Raw genomic sequence first — 15,553 nt, 5'->3', positions numbered from 1 at the left:
AGACAAAGGTGAAACAGCCTCAGAAATGCAGCTACTGTACAATGTCTTATCCATTGAGTGTGAAAGTTGTACAGCTGGCTCATGTGTCAATGTTCAATATCAATCAACGAAACTTATTTCAAAGCAAGCTATTGGCCCTCTTAATCCCTCAATGAGAGTGTACTCCATCCATTAAATTACAAAGGAAAAGATATAAAGTATCCAAGGCATTAATGTCATCTGAGCAGACCATATATCTTTCTGGTGCTGGAGCAGCTGTAATTGTCTTTACCCTTGCAGGGTGACTTAATATCTGCTTCTAGTTGCTGTGTAAAATCTAGAGCTCATCTACTTTTATTAACTCCTCTGTCCTCAGCAGCAATAGTGTTACTATCATGCCATCATGCTGAGATAGTAAAAACAGGTATTATAGAGAAGTCAGTCATTTCCACATTGTTTAATAATGAAAGAGAATAATTTCTTTATCCAAAATGGCTGTAACGACAAATAGCTTGTTGCAAGATTCTTCAGAAAGCAAGCTTACGAAAGATCTGAGAGTAGATATGGGACTTAAATTTGCATCAGAATGTTTAGTTCTAGACTAAACCTTATTTCCTCTTAGTAATAACACAGTTCCGCATTTATTTGTGTCTTTGTTAGGATGGCTTAAAAGATATATTTAAGGCCCTAAAGAATATATGCTTTCTGGAGTTCTGAGAAGTCCCTGCACAATTGTCCGTACAGTTTTGCTTTCTTGCTGCAGCCATTTATGACCAGCTTAAATTCAATATATTATCCAAAAATGTATTCTCAACAACGTGTTTACCTGACTTAAATATTTCCCTAATATCCATTTATTTGGAGAAAGAAATTATGCTGAATGCTAAACCAAATATGTGGCTACACAATCTATTGCACAAAAAGGAGGTTCCTAGTTACCTAATTCAATCATTTTTTGAAATGCAGGAACTGCTCATTAATTTTCTGTTTTATCCCCTCTAAATTCAATATTGCAAAGATGTTTTTAGAAGTACTATGACCTCTGGACTTCATGGGAAAAATGAGGACCTTTGGATACATCTCCTAATGCCCACCTGTCAGAAGCATTTGTCATTTGACACTCTGCAAACACCACAGACCCTTATAGGAGGGCTAACACTCACTGGAGGAATGCTAGGTACTTTCTGAATTTGTTTGTTGAACTGTAATGTTTCTCATCGTTTTAATACAAACTCTTTTTTTGCTTGATAAACCTCTTTATCAATGTCAAAGGGAGCAAGAATGAGTAGGGGGAAAATGTATTTTAGGTTTCGCTGGCATTCAGGAGAAATGCAGTGACTGCAAACTCACTGCTATAGAGTGGCTTGTAATTTAAAACTGTATTTCACCTGGTACCATCATCACTAAGCTAAGCTGTTTTCATTCTGTTTATACCCCAACTCTATTTTAATTCTAGAACTTGTAGCTTTTTTACACAGAAGCAAGAAAAAATGCTCCAGTATGAAATATCTATTCTAATCTATTCTGTAATATGTTTAAATATCATTAATAAATAATTATACTGAGACAAAAGTGGTGCTCAGAAAAATGTCCAATGGATTGTTCAAGCAAAGAGACAAAAACATCTCAAAACACATGAATGTGTGTCTATATTTGAATTAAAGAACTGCAGATTTTATTTCAGCGTTCCAGTGAAAAATGTAACACATTGGTCTTTGGCCAAATCAGATACACAGACCTAGTTGCAGAATAATGCAAAAAAGCTGCTTTCACAAGCCACTGTCACATTTACAGTAATACCCAGATAACCTTTTTATCTTGTTTTGCAGAGAATTATACTTTAAACATTCTCAAGCTATGGAACAGGTAGAGGCATGGAAACAACCAGATCAACTGAGTTACTCTATACGCTATTCAGCTGAATTTAAAGAAATTGTTCTTTTACCGTTTCTCTCTGTTGATCCATTGCCCTTACTTGTTACAGTTTTAGAGGTAACCAATATTAAACATTTCATCCCCTTCTTAAACAGGTGCCATTTCCAATATGAATAGAACATTTGAATTCTCTGCTATATAATTTATCCTCATCCATGCATTCATAGTCTAGTGTCACTGACACAATTTGTATGTATCAGGTGAAGGATACATAATTGTTTTTTATATTATCCCTTTTGCTCAGTGAAAGTCATTCCTCCTCCCAAACATAAAAACACAAATAATGCTGACTTCAAAACATTCAATTAATCATTACAGACATCCCAACTCAAACAAATGGACACATCCACAAGAATGCTTAAATCTTTAGAGGTTAAAAAGTCAAAACAAACATATTTTCACCAAAAAAAGACTGTCCTTGAGAAATGATCCAGCTTGCTTGCTCAGTAATGTCAACATCTGCCATACATAACCTTCAAGAGAAGCATTAAGGCCGGATTCTCCCTTTATAAACCTCTTGGCTCACCCACACAAACAGAACGTAGCCATACACTCACCCCGCTAAATATTTCTCACCCTTCTGTGAGTGTTCACAGCATTCTTGGCCATATTTGTGAGGAATGGAATCTCACCTAATGCAATTTCCATGCACAATGCCATTCAGTCTGGAAAGCTAATGGTCTATAATTAATCAGCAATTAGAAATTGTACCTTCATTACTTATTTGCTTGACTGTTTGTACCGGTTGTTCTTTTAATAATATGAATAATTCAGATACTGTCAAATGCCGCTTGTCCATGAAAAGCTTTGAAACACCAACGCTGACCCAATCGTTCCAGCCGGATTTGGGTTGAGAGTATTTAGTTCAGCCAGAGAAATGATCTGTCAATTAATACCAATCAGCAAACAACTGTAGTACTGTATTTCCTGCCCATGTTACTTTGGGCATATACAGTAGTACATTAACTTCATTACAGCTGGAAGATTGAGGATGTTTAAATAGCACAATGTTATAGGTTATAATTTGTGTGTGTGATAAATCTAGTCTGTATCTAATACTGGAAATGGCATATCTGATCATGGACAAATGAAAAGGAAAAAAGACTGTCTAAATTAAAATATTTTTAAGTGATGCATGTAAAGAGAATCTGCACAGAGAAGAACTGTTATTGAGAAGAGCTCTTTTTAAATAAAGCATTAAAATACAGTCAATGCAAACAACTACCACAGGGATCAATTTTTGTAGTATACACAACGAACTGATGCATATGCAGTGATGTCTTTAATTACACTTCTTACAGGGTTTAACAGATTATGTTTACTTGATATATTAACTACTGAACACACAATTTCTTAACTTCACAAATTTTCTTAACAAGGATAATGTCTTTTCTATGGTCAATTAATCATAAGCTGCATCAACAAACGTAATATGCACTGTATGTTATGATAAAGTAGCCTTAAACTGAATTGTTAATCAAATGTGAGTCTTGTTTCTTGCTAATTCTTTGTACTCTGCGTCCTTCTTGTCCTGTTATAATTAGCTTTATACATGTATAAAATTTAACCTTTTAAAAGAATATCAGAATGAACTGAAACACCCATTTCTATTTAATAGAAAACCTAAAAATGAGATTATAAATAAAAAAATATGACAATTAATGCTATTGGCAAAACTAGTCTGAAATGCACTATTGGAATATCGGTACAGCACAAAAACAAGTAAACCAAGCTTCCCATAATTGAAAAAAGACAAAAGGATGAACACAAAGACAAATTTGAATACAGCAAGGCCAGACTCATTATGTTGATTTGATTAAAGTAATAATCCCACTCTTCAAGATGAAATCATTTACCACAATTGAAATGTCTATTGATTTCGTTTTGGGGAAATATCATTGCAGTATTTAAGACTTTATTAGTTTACCCTTCCACACAGTCTACACAGTAATGAACGGGACAAATGAGGAATCGATACCTTCTCCAACGCATCTCTGTCAGCCAGATCCTGAACTGCCAGAATCTTGATGCTGCAAAAAGAGAAACAAGGAAGCAGTGAGAGCACAGCCTTCGGGATGTGAAGCCGACAGCTTCTCGCCTTTCCCTGCAAGGACTGGACGGAACTGAGTGGTGAAGAAACTCCAGGACCCAGCGTAAACCCAGCTGGCAGGTAGCGAAGATCCCAAACCAAAGCAATTTTTAATAATAATTCCTTACACTTAGATAGTTCTTTTCTGGACACTCCACTCAAAGCCCTTTACAGGTAATGGGGACTGTAAACCTGGATGATGCAACAGCAGCCATAGTGTGCCAGAACACTCACCACACATCAGCTATCAGTGGGGAGGAGAAAAGAGGAATGAAGCCAATTCACAGAGGGAGATTATTAGGAGGCCATGATTTGCAAAAGCCAGGATGCCCAGGTTACACCACTACTCTTTTCAAGAAGCACCCTGGGATTTTTCATGACCATAAAGAGTCAGGACCTCGGTTTTACGTCTCATCTGAAGGACGGCACCTTTTTACAGCATAGTGTCTCCATCATTATACTGGGGTATTAGGACCCACACAGACCACAGGGTGAGAGCCCCCTGCTGGCTCCACTAACACCTCTTCCAGCAGCAACCTTAGTTGTTCCCAGGAGGTCTCCCATGCAGGTACTGACCAGGCTCACGCCTGCTGAGGTTCAGTGGGCTGCCAGTTGTGAGTTACGGGCTGACATGGCTTCTGGCAACTAACCCCACAGGGGGTGGTGCACTGGTTCTGGAAAAACTGCAATACAAGGTCAATGTAGGAGTGGAAGAGGAAAGCCCCTGATCCAGCTCCGCATACAAAAACTCAATTTAATACACAGCTCCCCCCCCCAGGGGGCCTATCAGGTATTAAACTGATAAGAACAGAAACTACACTTGTCCTGAGCTGTTCTCCTACTTCCCACCTAACAATATTTCACAAAGGTGTGATGCATTTTAGAATGATTCTGCTCTGCTAGTAAATTGTTCGAAGTATGTTTAGCCTTCTTTCCTCTCACTTTTTTCAGTTTCTTCAACAGCACTACGAGGTGGCAGTGTGCTAAATGCAGTGAAGTGCTTGTGAAATGTGGTCTGGTATTGATGTCTGAATAATGTCCACAGTCTTCCCTCAGGGGGGGTTCTGTCATCACCTCTGCCAAACAGCACCCTGTTGTACATCAAGATAGCAACTCTGCACTCGTTTGAGATTTAGAACATCAATTTGAACACCTTTCTACTGAGAATATGCATACACCGGTGGCGAAAAAAGCAGCAGTAAAAGGAAGAAAAATAGAACAGAAACAATAAGACATTAAAGTACAGCAACCAAAGTGCTGCTACCTAAATGTGTTATTGTAGGCAAAAATGGCCATCAAGGGACTATAAGAATGTTGAGGCCAAAATGTCAAGATGATAAAAACTTGTTTTATACTGTATATGGTTATATGGCATCTAACTCCAAACATCCTATTACATTTTCAAGATTCATTTCCAGTTGAGATGATAACATAACTGTTAATGGCTATGATATATATGAGCAATATTTTAGTCCTATTGTTTATACTGTACACACTGGTATAAATGGTATAATGTGTACTTTACAGACAGTGTTCCAAATCATTTTTGAAATAACAATTTTTTGTGCTGGGAGAGAGTACTACAGAACAGCTTTTTCTGTACAACTGAATTTCTTTAAAGCCACCTTTCGTTTTCAAGGTACTTATGAAACTATTGTTTTCATTATAAGCAAGATCTGGGTGGCACTGTGGTTAACATTGCTGTCTCGTTGAACCTGGAGCCCTGGGTTCAATTCTGGCCCTGGGGTGCTATCTGCATGGAGCACGTATATGTTCATGGGATTCCTTTATAATGTAGCAGATAAAGCAAGAGCATTTCTACACAACCTTATTCCCTGTCCCCAAAACCACAAAAATCCTTATGTCACATAGGTTTCATGCAATGTGATGTTATGGCTTATGGTACAAATGTGAATTCCTATAAGACACAATAAAGCATCACTGGCATGATACTCGCTGTAATGTCTGATCTTACATGGTACGATTAAACAGAAAATATTCATTGTAGTGCACATTTATTTTGTTCAGCTGGGGCCCTGGGATCGATTCTGGACCTGGGGTGATATCTGCGTGGAGTCTACATGTTCTTCCCGGGTTCACAAGAGTTTCCTCAAGGTGCTCTGTTTTCCTCCCATAGTCCAAAGACAGGCCCGTAGGTAAACTGGCTTCTGGGAAAACCGGCCCTGTTGTGAGTGTGCTCCTATCTCCCCCTGAACCCTGAAATGGATCAAGCAGTTAGAAAATGGATGGGTGGATGTTCAGGCTTAGAGCAAAGGAATTACAGACTATTTGCAATGCAATTGTCCATTAGGGTTTATATTCTAAAAACCGTAAGGAACAAGATTCTCATGATGTAAAAACTGAAATGTGTGAGATCATCTGATTACTAAAGCTAAAATTTCCCCCAAGAATTTTTAGATTCTGGGAGCTGGCAAATGTTTCTTTCTGGGGAAAAGGTTGGGTTTCAGAACTTTTACGTTTTCCCAAAACATTACAGCTATGTAGGGCAGAGGAAAGGATAACATTTGATTTCAGGACTTGAGTTTGACACCATCCACAGGTGGACACCTCGTACTTGAAGAGTAGCCTGGAGGACTATGTTACCAAGCCACTTTAAAAAGTGTGTTCTTCAATTCATCACAACTTTGCCAGCAGCAACTGCGCTAAAATTAGCTGACCATTGAGCCAATCTTTAGTTAGAAACAGAATGAAATATATTCTCATTAGAAAAGCACATCTAAAAGATTTACACCCAGGATATTTAAAAATATATTTAGCAGTTGCTGAATGTAAAAAAAATCCGGCTGCTGAGTCAAATACTGCGCACTACATTGATTCAATTTTAAAAATGACATCTCTAGACGCTTATACAGCATTGTGTAGCTCAAGAAACCAATTAAAACCAGCATCAAGACAGCACACAATACAAAAGCCAGCATTCAGCACGCACTGAAATTGCTAAGCAGGTATCATTCTGTAGAGCCAAGTGTATTTTAATTTCACATTGTAGTGGGAAGGTTACAGCAATTGACCGTCAAAATCTGTCCTTTCAGCCTCCTATAACTGCTCTTAAGGTTACTACAAGATGTCAGATCTCTGTAGGAAAAACTCAAATGTTTGTATATGGAATACAATTTAGAATGATCTGACATTACAAAAAATGACTCAACTGGGAATCGTGAGCACTTGCATTTAATTACATCTGATAACACAAACATTAAAGACATAAATACATAAATTGAATTTTACACAAAAGCTTTAACCCTAAGGTAATAAGTTGTCTGCCAAACTGTGCCTTGCTTTTTTTCCAGTAAGAAAATTCTCTAAGGACAAATTAAGCTCATTAAGATTAACAAAGCAGGAAGCAGTGGTGCAACTGCCAACGCAAAATAAAATATTATTCAGAAATATGGAGAAAAGTTACTGATACTGAGGTTTTGGAGGGCTTCAGCTGGACTGGAAAGATCACTAATCTTACATTTAAATGCAAAGAGCAGAGATTCGGGATCTAGCTGTGTGGAAATAATTCTCCTAGGAAAACAGGAATCCCTGTGTCTGTTTTTTATTCGCAGAATGTAGACCTTGAATTTTGGAAAAATTTCCAAAGAGACATATTCATGAAGAATGAACGAGAAAGCTCTAACAACCCCCCTTTACAAGCTATTTACATATGAAGGGAATATTACAAAGTTAATTCATTTTATTTAATAATATAAGCATGAGGTTAGAGCAAAAAGAGCAGGACGGAAAATACCATTGTAATTTATCTGGTATGTCCTGTACTTTTTAATCATTTTTGATTCCTGTGTCATTACATTACATATCTCTTACCCACCATAAAGTGCCTTTCTAAAGCATTCGGTCACTTCCTATGGTGTCTCACTATGTGGAGTGACAAAATGATGCACACACAGTTCTTAAACGTATTTTATTCAAACCCCGAATCCTAAAACTGAAGCCTTCTAAGGGTAAGATAAGTTACAGTAGATGTCAGCCAAAATGAGAAAGAAAAATAAGGACACTGATTGCATAAGTATTCAGACCCGTGAGCTAATTACTGGTGAAACCTCCTTTGGCAGCAATTACAGCCTCAAGTCCTTTTTGGTTATTTACTGATTTTGTACATTGGCTTGGTGCAATGTTTTCTCACGTTCTCTCAAGTTGCTTTCAGGATCACTTAAGTACAGCAGTTTCCCCCCCACTCTCAGCGGGATTCAAGTCAGGGCTTTGACTGAGTCACTTCATGACATTCACTTCCTTAATCTTTAGCCACTCCAGTGTAGCTTTGGTCTTGTGTTCTGGATCACTGTGCTGCTGAGAGGTGACTTTTCCATTTTTCTTTCATATCTATTGATTTCTTGTTGGGCTTCTTGTTTGAATGTGTGAAGTAGGCTGTATACATTCACAATATGAATTGCTAATTCAAGGCGTCATGCCTGCAAGTTTTAAAGCAAGAAAATGAGATAACTGTGCTTGGGACTGAATACTTTTACAAGACACTTATATCAGCATTTGGACATCACATCATCAAAGTGAAGTAATTCTGTTATATTTTGCATTTATTGGCAAGCAGCGCACGCTACTGCAATCATGGAATTTCATTCGGTTTGCAATGTAGAATTTTCCTGACTTTCCAATTATCAGAGAGAGACTGGAAAATCAGCTAGTCAGCCAATACAGTGTTTTAACTTTCAACTATATGAATGTGCTAAAAATACCCGGAAGACATATTAAAAATTATTCTGAAATCCTAATTCTTAAACATTTTGCAGTGTAGTGCTAGTATTAAGTCTAACCAATTAATATACATAGTACTGTTAGTAGGCATTAACTAGCAGAGGCAACAAATTGCTGGACTAGTTGAATAGTTTAAACAGATGCAAAGCATTTTATGACAAAACAGAAAGAACCAAAAGACATTTGAACGAATCCATTCGACTGCATGATAGTTAGAACCAAAAAAGAAAAGGGTAATCTGGACATTCAACCAGCACCTACAGTATCTTTAAACCGCTTAGAGTGTGCAAAAGTAATCGACCAAATTTCAAAGCTCTTCAAGGTATTAAAATATTAATAATACTCAGTCTACTGCCTCATGGAAAAAAGTAGTGACGTGAGACAGAACAAAACCAAATTAAATATTGATGAGAGAATAGCTATTTCAATCTAATTAAGATTACAGCTTCAGAGCAATTGGGGTTTTGTGCAGCAGGAAACTTACAGTATTTTGTGCTTTGGACCAGCATATACTTTATGAAGGACAACTCAGTGGGTTGGCAGTTAGCACTGGGTTTTCTCCAGCTTTTGTTTTATCCAAAGGACATGCTGGCTAGGTTAAGTGGTGTCTCTAAATTGTCCTTGTGTGCCTTATAATGAACTGCTGCACTATCCAATGTGTGGTCCAGTCTTCTATCCTGTGCTTCTGGGACAAGCTATGAGCTTCTGTGACCGTGACCAGGAATCATGGACGGATGTGCTGTTTATCATTCCCTAAGGCAGGTGAAACTGGTAGAACCAGTATAACACAGCAGTATTTAATCAATTTTCCTTATGTGCTCCACTTGACTTTCACTACCAATGTATACTCAAAGAGAGAGTAATTTGGCACATACGGTTCTGAAACAAATGAGCACATATCAGCTGTTTGTTGTGACTAGAGAAGTTTGAAAGCTGAACAATGGAAAGCATGTGATGAGGAACTATGACCACAATCCTTCTCTAGTGGATTGCTGCATGTGTACAAATTAAAACCTTAGCAATTCGGTCAGCTGGCTGTTTGAACTCAAATAGTACTTCACTGGCAAGGATCCAGATGGCTGCAATTGAGGTTATTGTCAGTCAGAGCTGCTGGTGAAGTATAGCTCTTAAGTGAAAAGGGTAAAAAAAAATGGAAGTTTATGTAGTCTGTGTCCTTAGACTCATCAGTACATTTTGCTTTAATATTATTCTGCAAGGTCTTCACAGAAATACAATAACAAAAGTATGAAAGGTCATAGAAAATCAGCTATATTTGAGAAGTTACATTTTTAAAATTATTTAGAATAGGAAACCATCCTACCCTTAAAACATATTTATCCATACAAGGTTTGATGACTGCAGGTTCAGATGTGATTATCAGGAGCCCTCTAGTAATGTTAATGGACCAATATGTACTCAAATAAGAAAGTGGGTCAGTTGTCAGATGAAACAACCATAAACAAACCACCGGAAACTGGTTAAAGCCCAACAGTGTTCAAAACTCGAAGGCGTCTATGGAAGAAAAATATCTGATGGAGACAGACTTTCACGTCTAGCACCCGCTATCAAATATGAAAGAAATCTCACGATAAATCTGGTTATGTGCAGTCTTTTTAAACCTTTACCCCAAAACAGCGCCATCCTATCATTGCTGGTGTAGATAGGAAATAAAAATTGACTTGTTTTGGCAATGGAAGTCAATTTAAAGAATTACAGTAAATAATCTACTGTGAAATATGAAACAGCTCTTTTTTATTGAGGCGAACACACAAAAAACCATAAACCCTTCTATCTGCGTCTTCATTTCTACATAATGATAAAGCTGGCTGATGAACCAACATTTTTTCTTTGATATCCTTTGATGTCTTTGTGCTTTTCGGCTGAACTATTTTTACAGATCATGCAGTATAGCACATTGTTAAACAAACCGTTTCACAGGAACACATTCAGCAATGATCTGAAGGCTACACATTATTTTTTCAGTTTAAAGTCAAATGCAAAAACATAAAGCTTTCTCAATACAAAAATGCTGTACTTAATCAAAACCAAAATCTGAGTTCAAGATAAAACCAGGTGGGCCACAAATTACGAAGAGTTAAACTGAAAGAGTTAAGAAATAATTTTCAGAAAGGATGCTTCTTTAATTCTTACAAATGTGTTCCAATACCAGTATATCTGTATATTTTTGTCCATGTCCAAGTTTGTTTGATGTTACAACTTAAACATGCTCACAAAACAAATCCAAGGGTAGTGAAATCTGCGATAAATGTCATTTTAGAACCCCCTAATGAAATGCTAGCCAGAGTATTGTTGCAGCAAATGCAAATGTTTACTGCATTGCTGCCAACTTTAACAAGTGCCAACTGCTCCAGGAGTCTGAGAAAAAGCACTAACCAAGTCGCATTATCAGCCAGGCTGCATTGTGTGACAGCAGTGTATCATCTGCTTCGTAATTAAAGTGCAGGCCACTGTCTGAATTCAAATGAAACAGCTGACAGGATCTGGAACACTGACCTACTGTATATGAAGCCTGTTTTTTTTTTTTTGGTGACGCTTCTGTTTGAAGTTACTCTGCTCCCATTTCATCTTAAGAGCTTTGCTTATTTAGGTCAGACAGTGGAAAACAGGGATGAAATGCCTTGAAAAAAACAAATATGACAAACACAATTTAATAAATATAAGATTTCCTGCATAGAATATCTGATGTTTAATTTAGCAGCATTCATTATTTAAAAAAATATTAAGTACATTGAGTATTTAAAGAAACGTACACTGAACTATATACACGCGAAGTATGCAAGTATAATCACTATACGTGTATCCATCGATTTTCTCAAAGTTTAAGCCAATTCAGGGTCCTGAGAGAGCCGAATCCCATCAAGACAAGGAACAGGATACAACCTGGACGGGACACCAGCCCACCACAGGACACACACAGGCACAGATATGCACAGACACCAGGGCCATTTTCCCACATGTCAATTGACCTACCAGCATGTCTACAGACTGTGGAAGACTCCTCTTGTCATTTCTAGTGAAGTGTAACAATATGCAACCAAATAAGAAAGAGGGACAGTTGTCAGAATCACAGCCATAAAACAAATCACCAGAAACTGGTTAATACCTGACAGGCTTAGTGTTCAAAACCAGAAGGCATCTATGAATGAAATACACCTAGTGGAGAAAATCACCTACAGCATTAGAAATCAACATTATGTACTTGTAAAAAGATGGACAAAATGCGAATGCCAGAGATACGTACTCAGTAATATGATAGTAACAAAGGTGCAGCAGACAAAAAGTGATTTAACACTTTTTTTTGTGGTTCTACATGCTCTCCTCTTTTTGTATTTGTCACCATCCTCCTCCCTCCTCTTAAGGGTGCTCCGACCCTTTTGTATTTTAGTTCATTTTGAGTGCCTGTCCCCTGTTTGTCTGTCTTTATTTAAGCCTGGTGCTCCCGCTAGTCCTGGCTCAACACTGAGAGATGGACACCCGGAAGTCCGCCTACCAGCGGGTCCAGGAGAGACCCGACGGCATCGGCTTCATCATGGCGTCCTGACCATCTGAGTCCAGGGCTCGGAGGCCTGGCCTTGTTATCCTATGTTTATAGGATCTTTTTATTACCTGTCCCGGATTTTAAAATTGTTTGTCTCGTCTCGGATGGATCTCCCGGTTCCTGGACCCTGGACTGGGCCCCGGATTCCCCCTTGGACTGTTTGGACTCGTTTGCCTTCGCCACGCCCCTCGAGCACCAGATCACCACTGTCACGCCCCCGTCTGTCAACCCGTCCTGATCCTCTACGTCTTTTCCCTGTTGTCCTTCTCCACTTACTTCCGGATGATACCGTCTGCATACGGTCCTGAACTACGCTTCACGGGAGCCTGGGCCGGCTCCCCTTACAGTATTGGTATTTTGTGTTTGTGATTGTAAAAAAATAATTACAAAATCTAATGTACAATGTGCTGAAGCAGGGCTCTCACTCAGTACAGGAAACACGGGCCTATAGGCCAAAACAGACAGGATTGTTGTGAAATATAATGGAATATATTAGGGTACCATGATAAAGATTAGACAAGACAGACAAATACCACAGTGGATCACTGGACCAGAGCTTATCCTGTTTACAGAAGCATTAAATGGACAAAGATAGACAGGATAAGGTTAGGTTTCTTATTTACATTTTAGTTTCGACAGCCTTTCAACATTAGTGAATACATTTTGGACATGGATATCTTTAAAACAATATGCGGTTTGGCTCATATAAAACATTAAAGAAAGATTTGGCTCATATAAAGCACTAAAGTAAGGCACACCCGAGCGAAAGCTCAATTCTTATCTCAGCTTCTTATAAGCAGTCAGTGTTTAATAATTGCCCGTCCATTCAGCACAAGTAAACAGGCTGCTCTGAAACCTTGATGGATGAACTATATAAATATTTATAAATGTGCAGTCATGTGGCTAAAGAACAGGATGCGTATGACGAGCCACTTCCAAGTCAGTGACATTTGATTGTAATCTAACTTTTCAAGAGCCTTTGTAAACAATAATGTTTTATGAGTTATTTCCCCTGTCAGTCATTGGCCTAGATGCTGTAGATATAACTGTAAATGCTCATATTTCATTAGACATATGTAGATATTTAAAGTGAGTGTATCTAGAATTTGTAGGTTCAGGTATTTGTATGGTTCTGACAGGCCCCCCCAAAAAAAGACCAAAAACACAGAATCTGAAAGCTGTCATCGACTGTTCATCACTCTCTCGAACTTCTTTGTGTCTCTGAGACACAGTTGTTCTACTGTCAGTGCTCAGGAGAGGGCAGGGAATCACTGCTCACCACTGCAGGCCAGGAGCAGTGTACTGTAAATGACTGATGACCAGCTGAATTCACACTGGAGCTTCATGAAGTTGACTGCCCATTGCAGAAATCATGAAACCCATCGCATTTGTGCTCCGTTTGTGCCGCTGAATGTAGCGTCTGACCTGCTTTCGTTCCTGAGGTATATCGCCGTCTTTTTTAGGGGTGTCACTCACCCTCCCCACACAACGGCAACTAGATTCACGTGACTCCCTGAAAAAAAAAAGGCTCTTCATCTCAAAAAAAGCATTTCAGATGCTACTTTCAATGGCACAAACCAGCACAAACACAGCATGAACCAGTGAGACAGGTTCAGTTCTCTCTTTGGTTTTGGGTGGGGGGGGGTGTGGTGAGTGGCATCACATCCCTGAAAAAAGAAGACCCCATATTCTCGGGAATGAAAGCAGCACAAGCATTACCTTCAGTAGCACAAACCCGAACAATCAGAGCACCAATGGGGAGGCTTTCATTGTTCTTGCCGTTTGTAGAGAGGCTAGCTTCAGAGAGCTTCACACTGGCACTAGACAAGACACTTTTCTTGTCCTGCAGCCTCATCAGTAAAGCAGACACAACAAAGCAGCGCTATTGGAAATGCAATCCCCCTGTCAGACACTTCATATGGATAATGACTACTGTATGGAATTAAAGTGATAATCCAAAGGCAACCCAGTTTCCTTACTGCTACATTTGCTAGCCTTCTGGGAGATTGAGAGTCTAGTTGTATTAATCATAAAGCATAATATGACAGCTTCCGAAGCTGTTCAATCCACTGTAAAAGCTGCTTCCAGTTTTTCAAATTCAGGGGACAAGGTATTATTTTAGATTTCTATCCCTACTATATGTTGTCTGTTATTAGAGTTATCATTAGAAATGAGACAGTAAATAATAAATAATGTCATGTCATTTGCAAACCGCTTTATACCATACGGTGTCGCAGGAATGCAGAGCCTACCCGGCAAGCAACGAGCGCAAGGCAGGGTTCACCCTGGACAGGACATTAGGACCATTACAGGGCAAGTGCAAGCCAATCATACATGGGGACTATCTAGAGGCCACGATAAAGGCCAAGGGGGGAAATTAGGCCCAGACACCAGGACAACTCACTACTCCTATTGAGAAATGCCCAGGTCATTTTTAATGACCACTGAGGGTCAGAACCTTGGGTTAACGTCTCATCTGAAAAGACAGCACCAGCACAGTATAGAGTCCCCTTCACTATACAGGGGCATTAGGACCCACACAGACCACAGGGTGAGTGCTCCCCACTGGTCCCACTAACACCTCTTCCAGCAGCAACCATAGCTTCCCAGGAGGGCTCCCATCTAGGTACTGACCAGGGTCAACCCTGCTTAGCTTCAGTGGGTAGGCAGTTGAGAGCTGCAGGGTGATATGGCTGCTGGCTATAAATATTGTGTTATTATAAATAAAAAAAATACATTTTTGTAATAAAGGTACAAAATAATTTGAATACAAAATATTTAAAAGCAGGTTTATATAATATATAAAGTCCACGCTCACGGACACAATTAATGCACACTGCAGATAAGTGAGCAAAAGGACTCAAACTCCACACAAGTCCAAGAGAGAAACTCCGCTTCTAAATGGTTTTAAAAAGTGAGAGACTAAGTGCTAACTAACTTATTTTACCTAAGCCTGTTTACAGCACAAGAATGAGCTGTTGCAGGTATCCCCCAGACAAAACAAACCAGAACATCTCCAAGTCCCCCAGCCTTGGAGTGCACATGCTGGCCTGCTCTGTGATCTGACATATGCTTCTCTCTTTAGTGTCAGGAAAAGGGAGTAGCCATGGAGCAGACCAGAATGTCCCTTTGTTTATTTTTTTTAACTGCGTGAACTCCATCTGAATTCAAATTTCAAAGGTCTTTAGAGTTTATGAGGATGGCCTAAAAGGACTACAAACTTTAGAATCCTGAATGCTGTGCATCATCTGCAA

General features: G+C 38.9%; 1 protein-coding gene and 1 pseudogene across 1 annotated transcript in view; both read right to left on the bottom strand.

Annotated features, from left to right (window-relative positions):
- eepd1 (endonuclease/exonuclease/phosphatase family domain containing 1) overlaps nucleotides 1-15,553 on the bottom strand; it is a 41,265-nt gene that overhangs the window by 12,879 nt on the left and 12,833 nt on the right. Inside the window, exon 2 of the mRNA XM_006635774.3 lies at nucleotides 3,893-3,944. Within this exon, the coding sequence (XP_006635837.1) occupies nucleotides 3,893-3,944 (52 nt within the window). The remainder of the gene's footprint in view (nucleotides 1-3,892; nucleotides 3,945-15,553) is intronic.
- LOC138241644 (U2 spliceosomal RNA) lies at nucleotides 4,662-4,878 on the bottom strand (annotated as a pseudogene).

This window comes from Lepisosteus oculatus, chromosome 10 (genome assembly GCF_040954835.1).
Source record: "Lepisosteus oculatus isolate fLepOcu1 chromosome 10, fLepOcu1.hap2, whole genome shotgun sequence".
Taxonomy (NCBI): Eukaryota; Metazoa; Chordata; class Actinopteri; order Semionotiformes; family Lepisosteidae; genus Lepisosteus; species Lepisosteus oculatus.
Note: the sequence above shows the minus strand (reverse complement) of the source record. Positions and strands in the feature narration are given on the sequence as shown.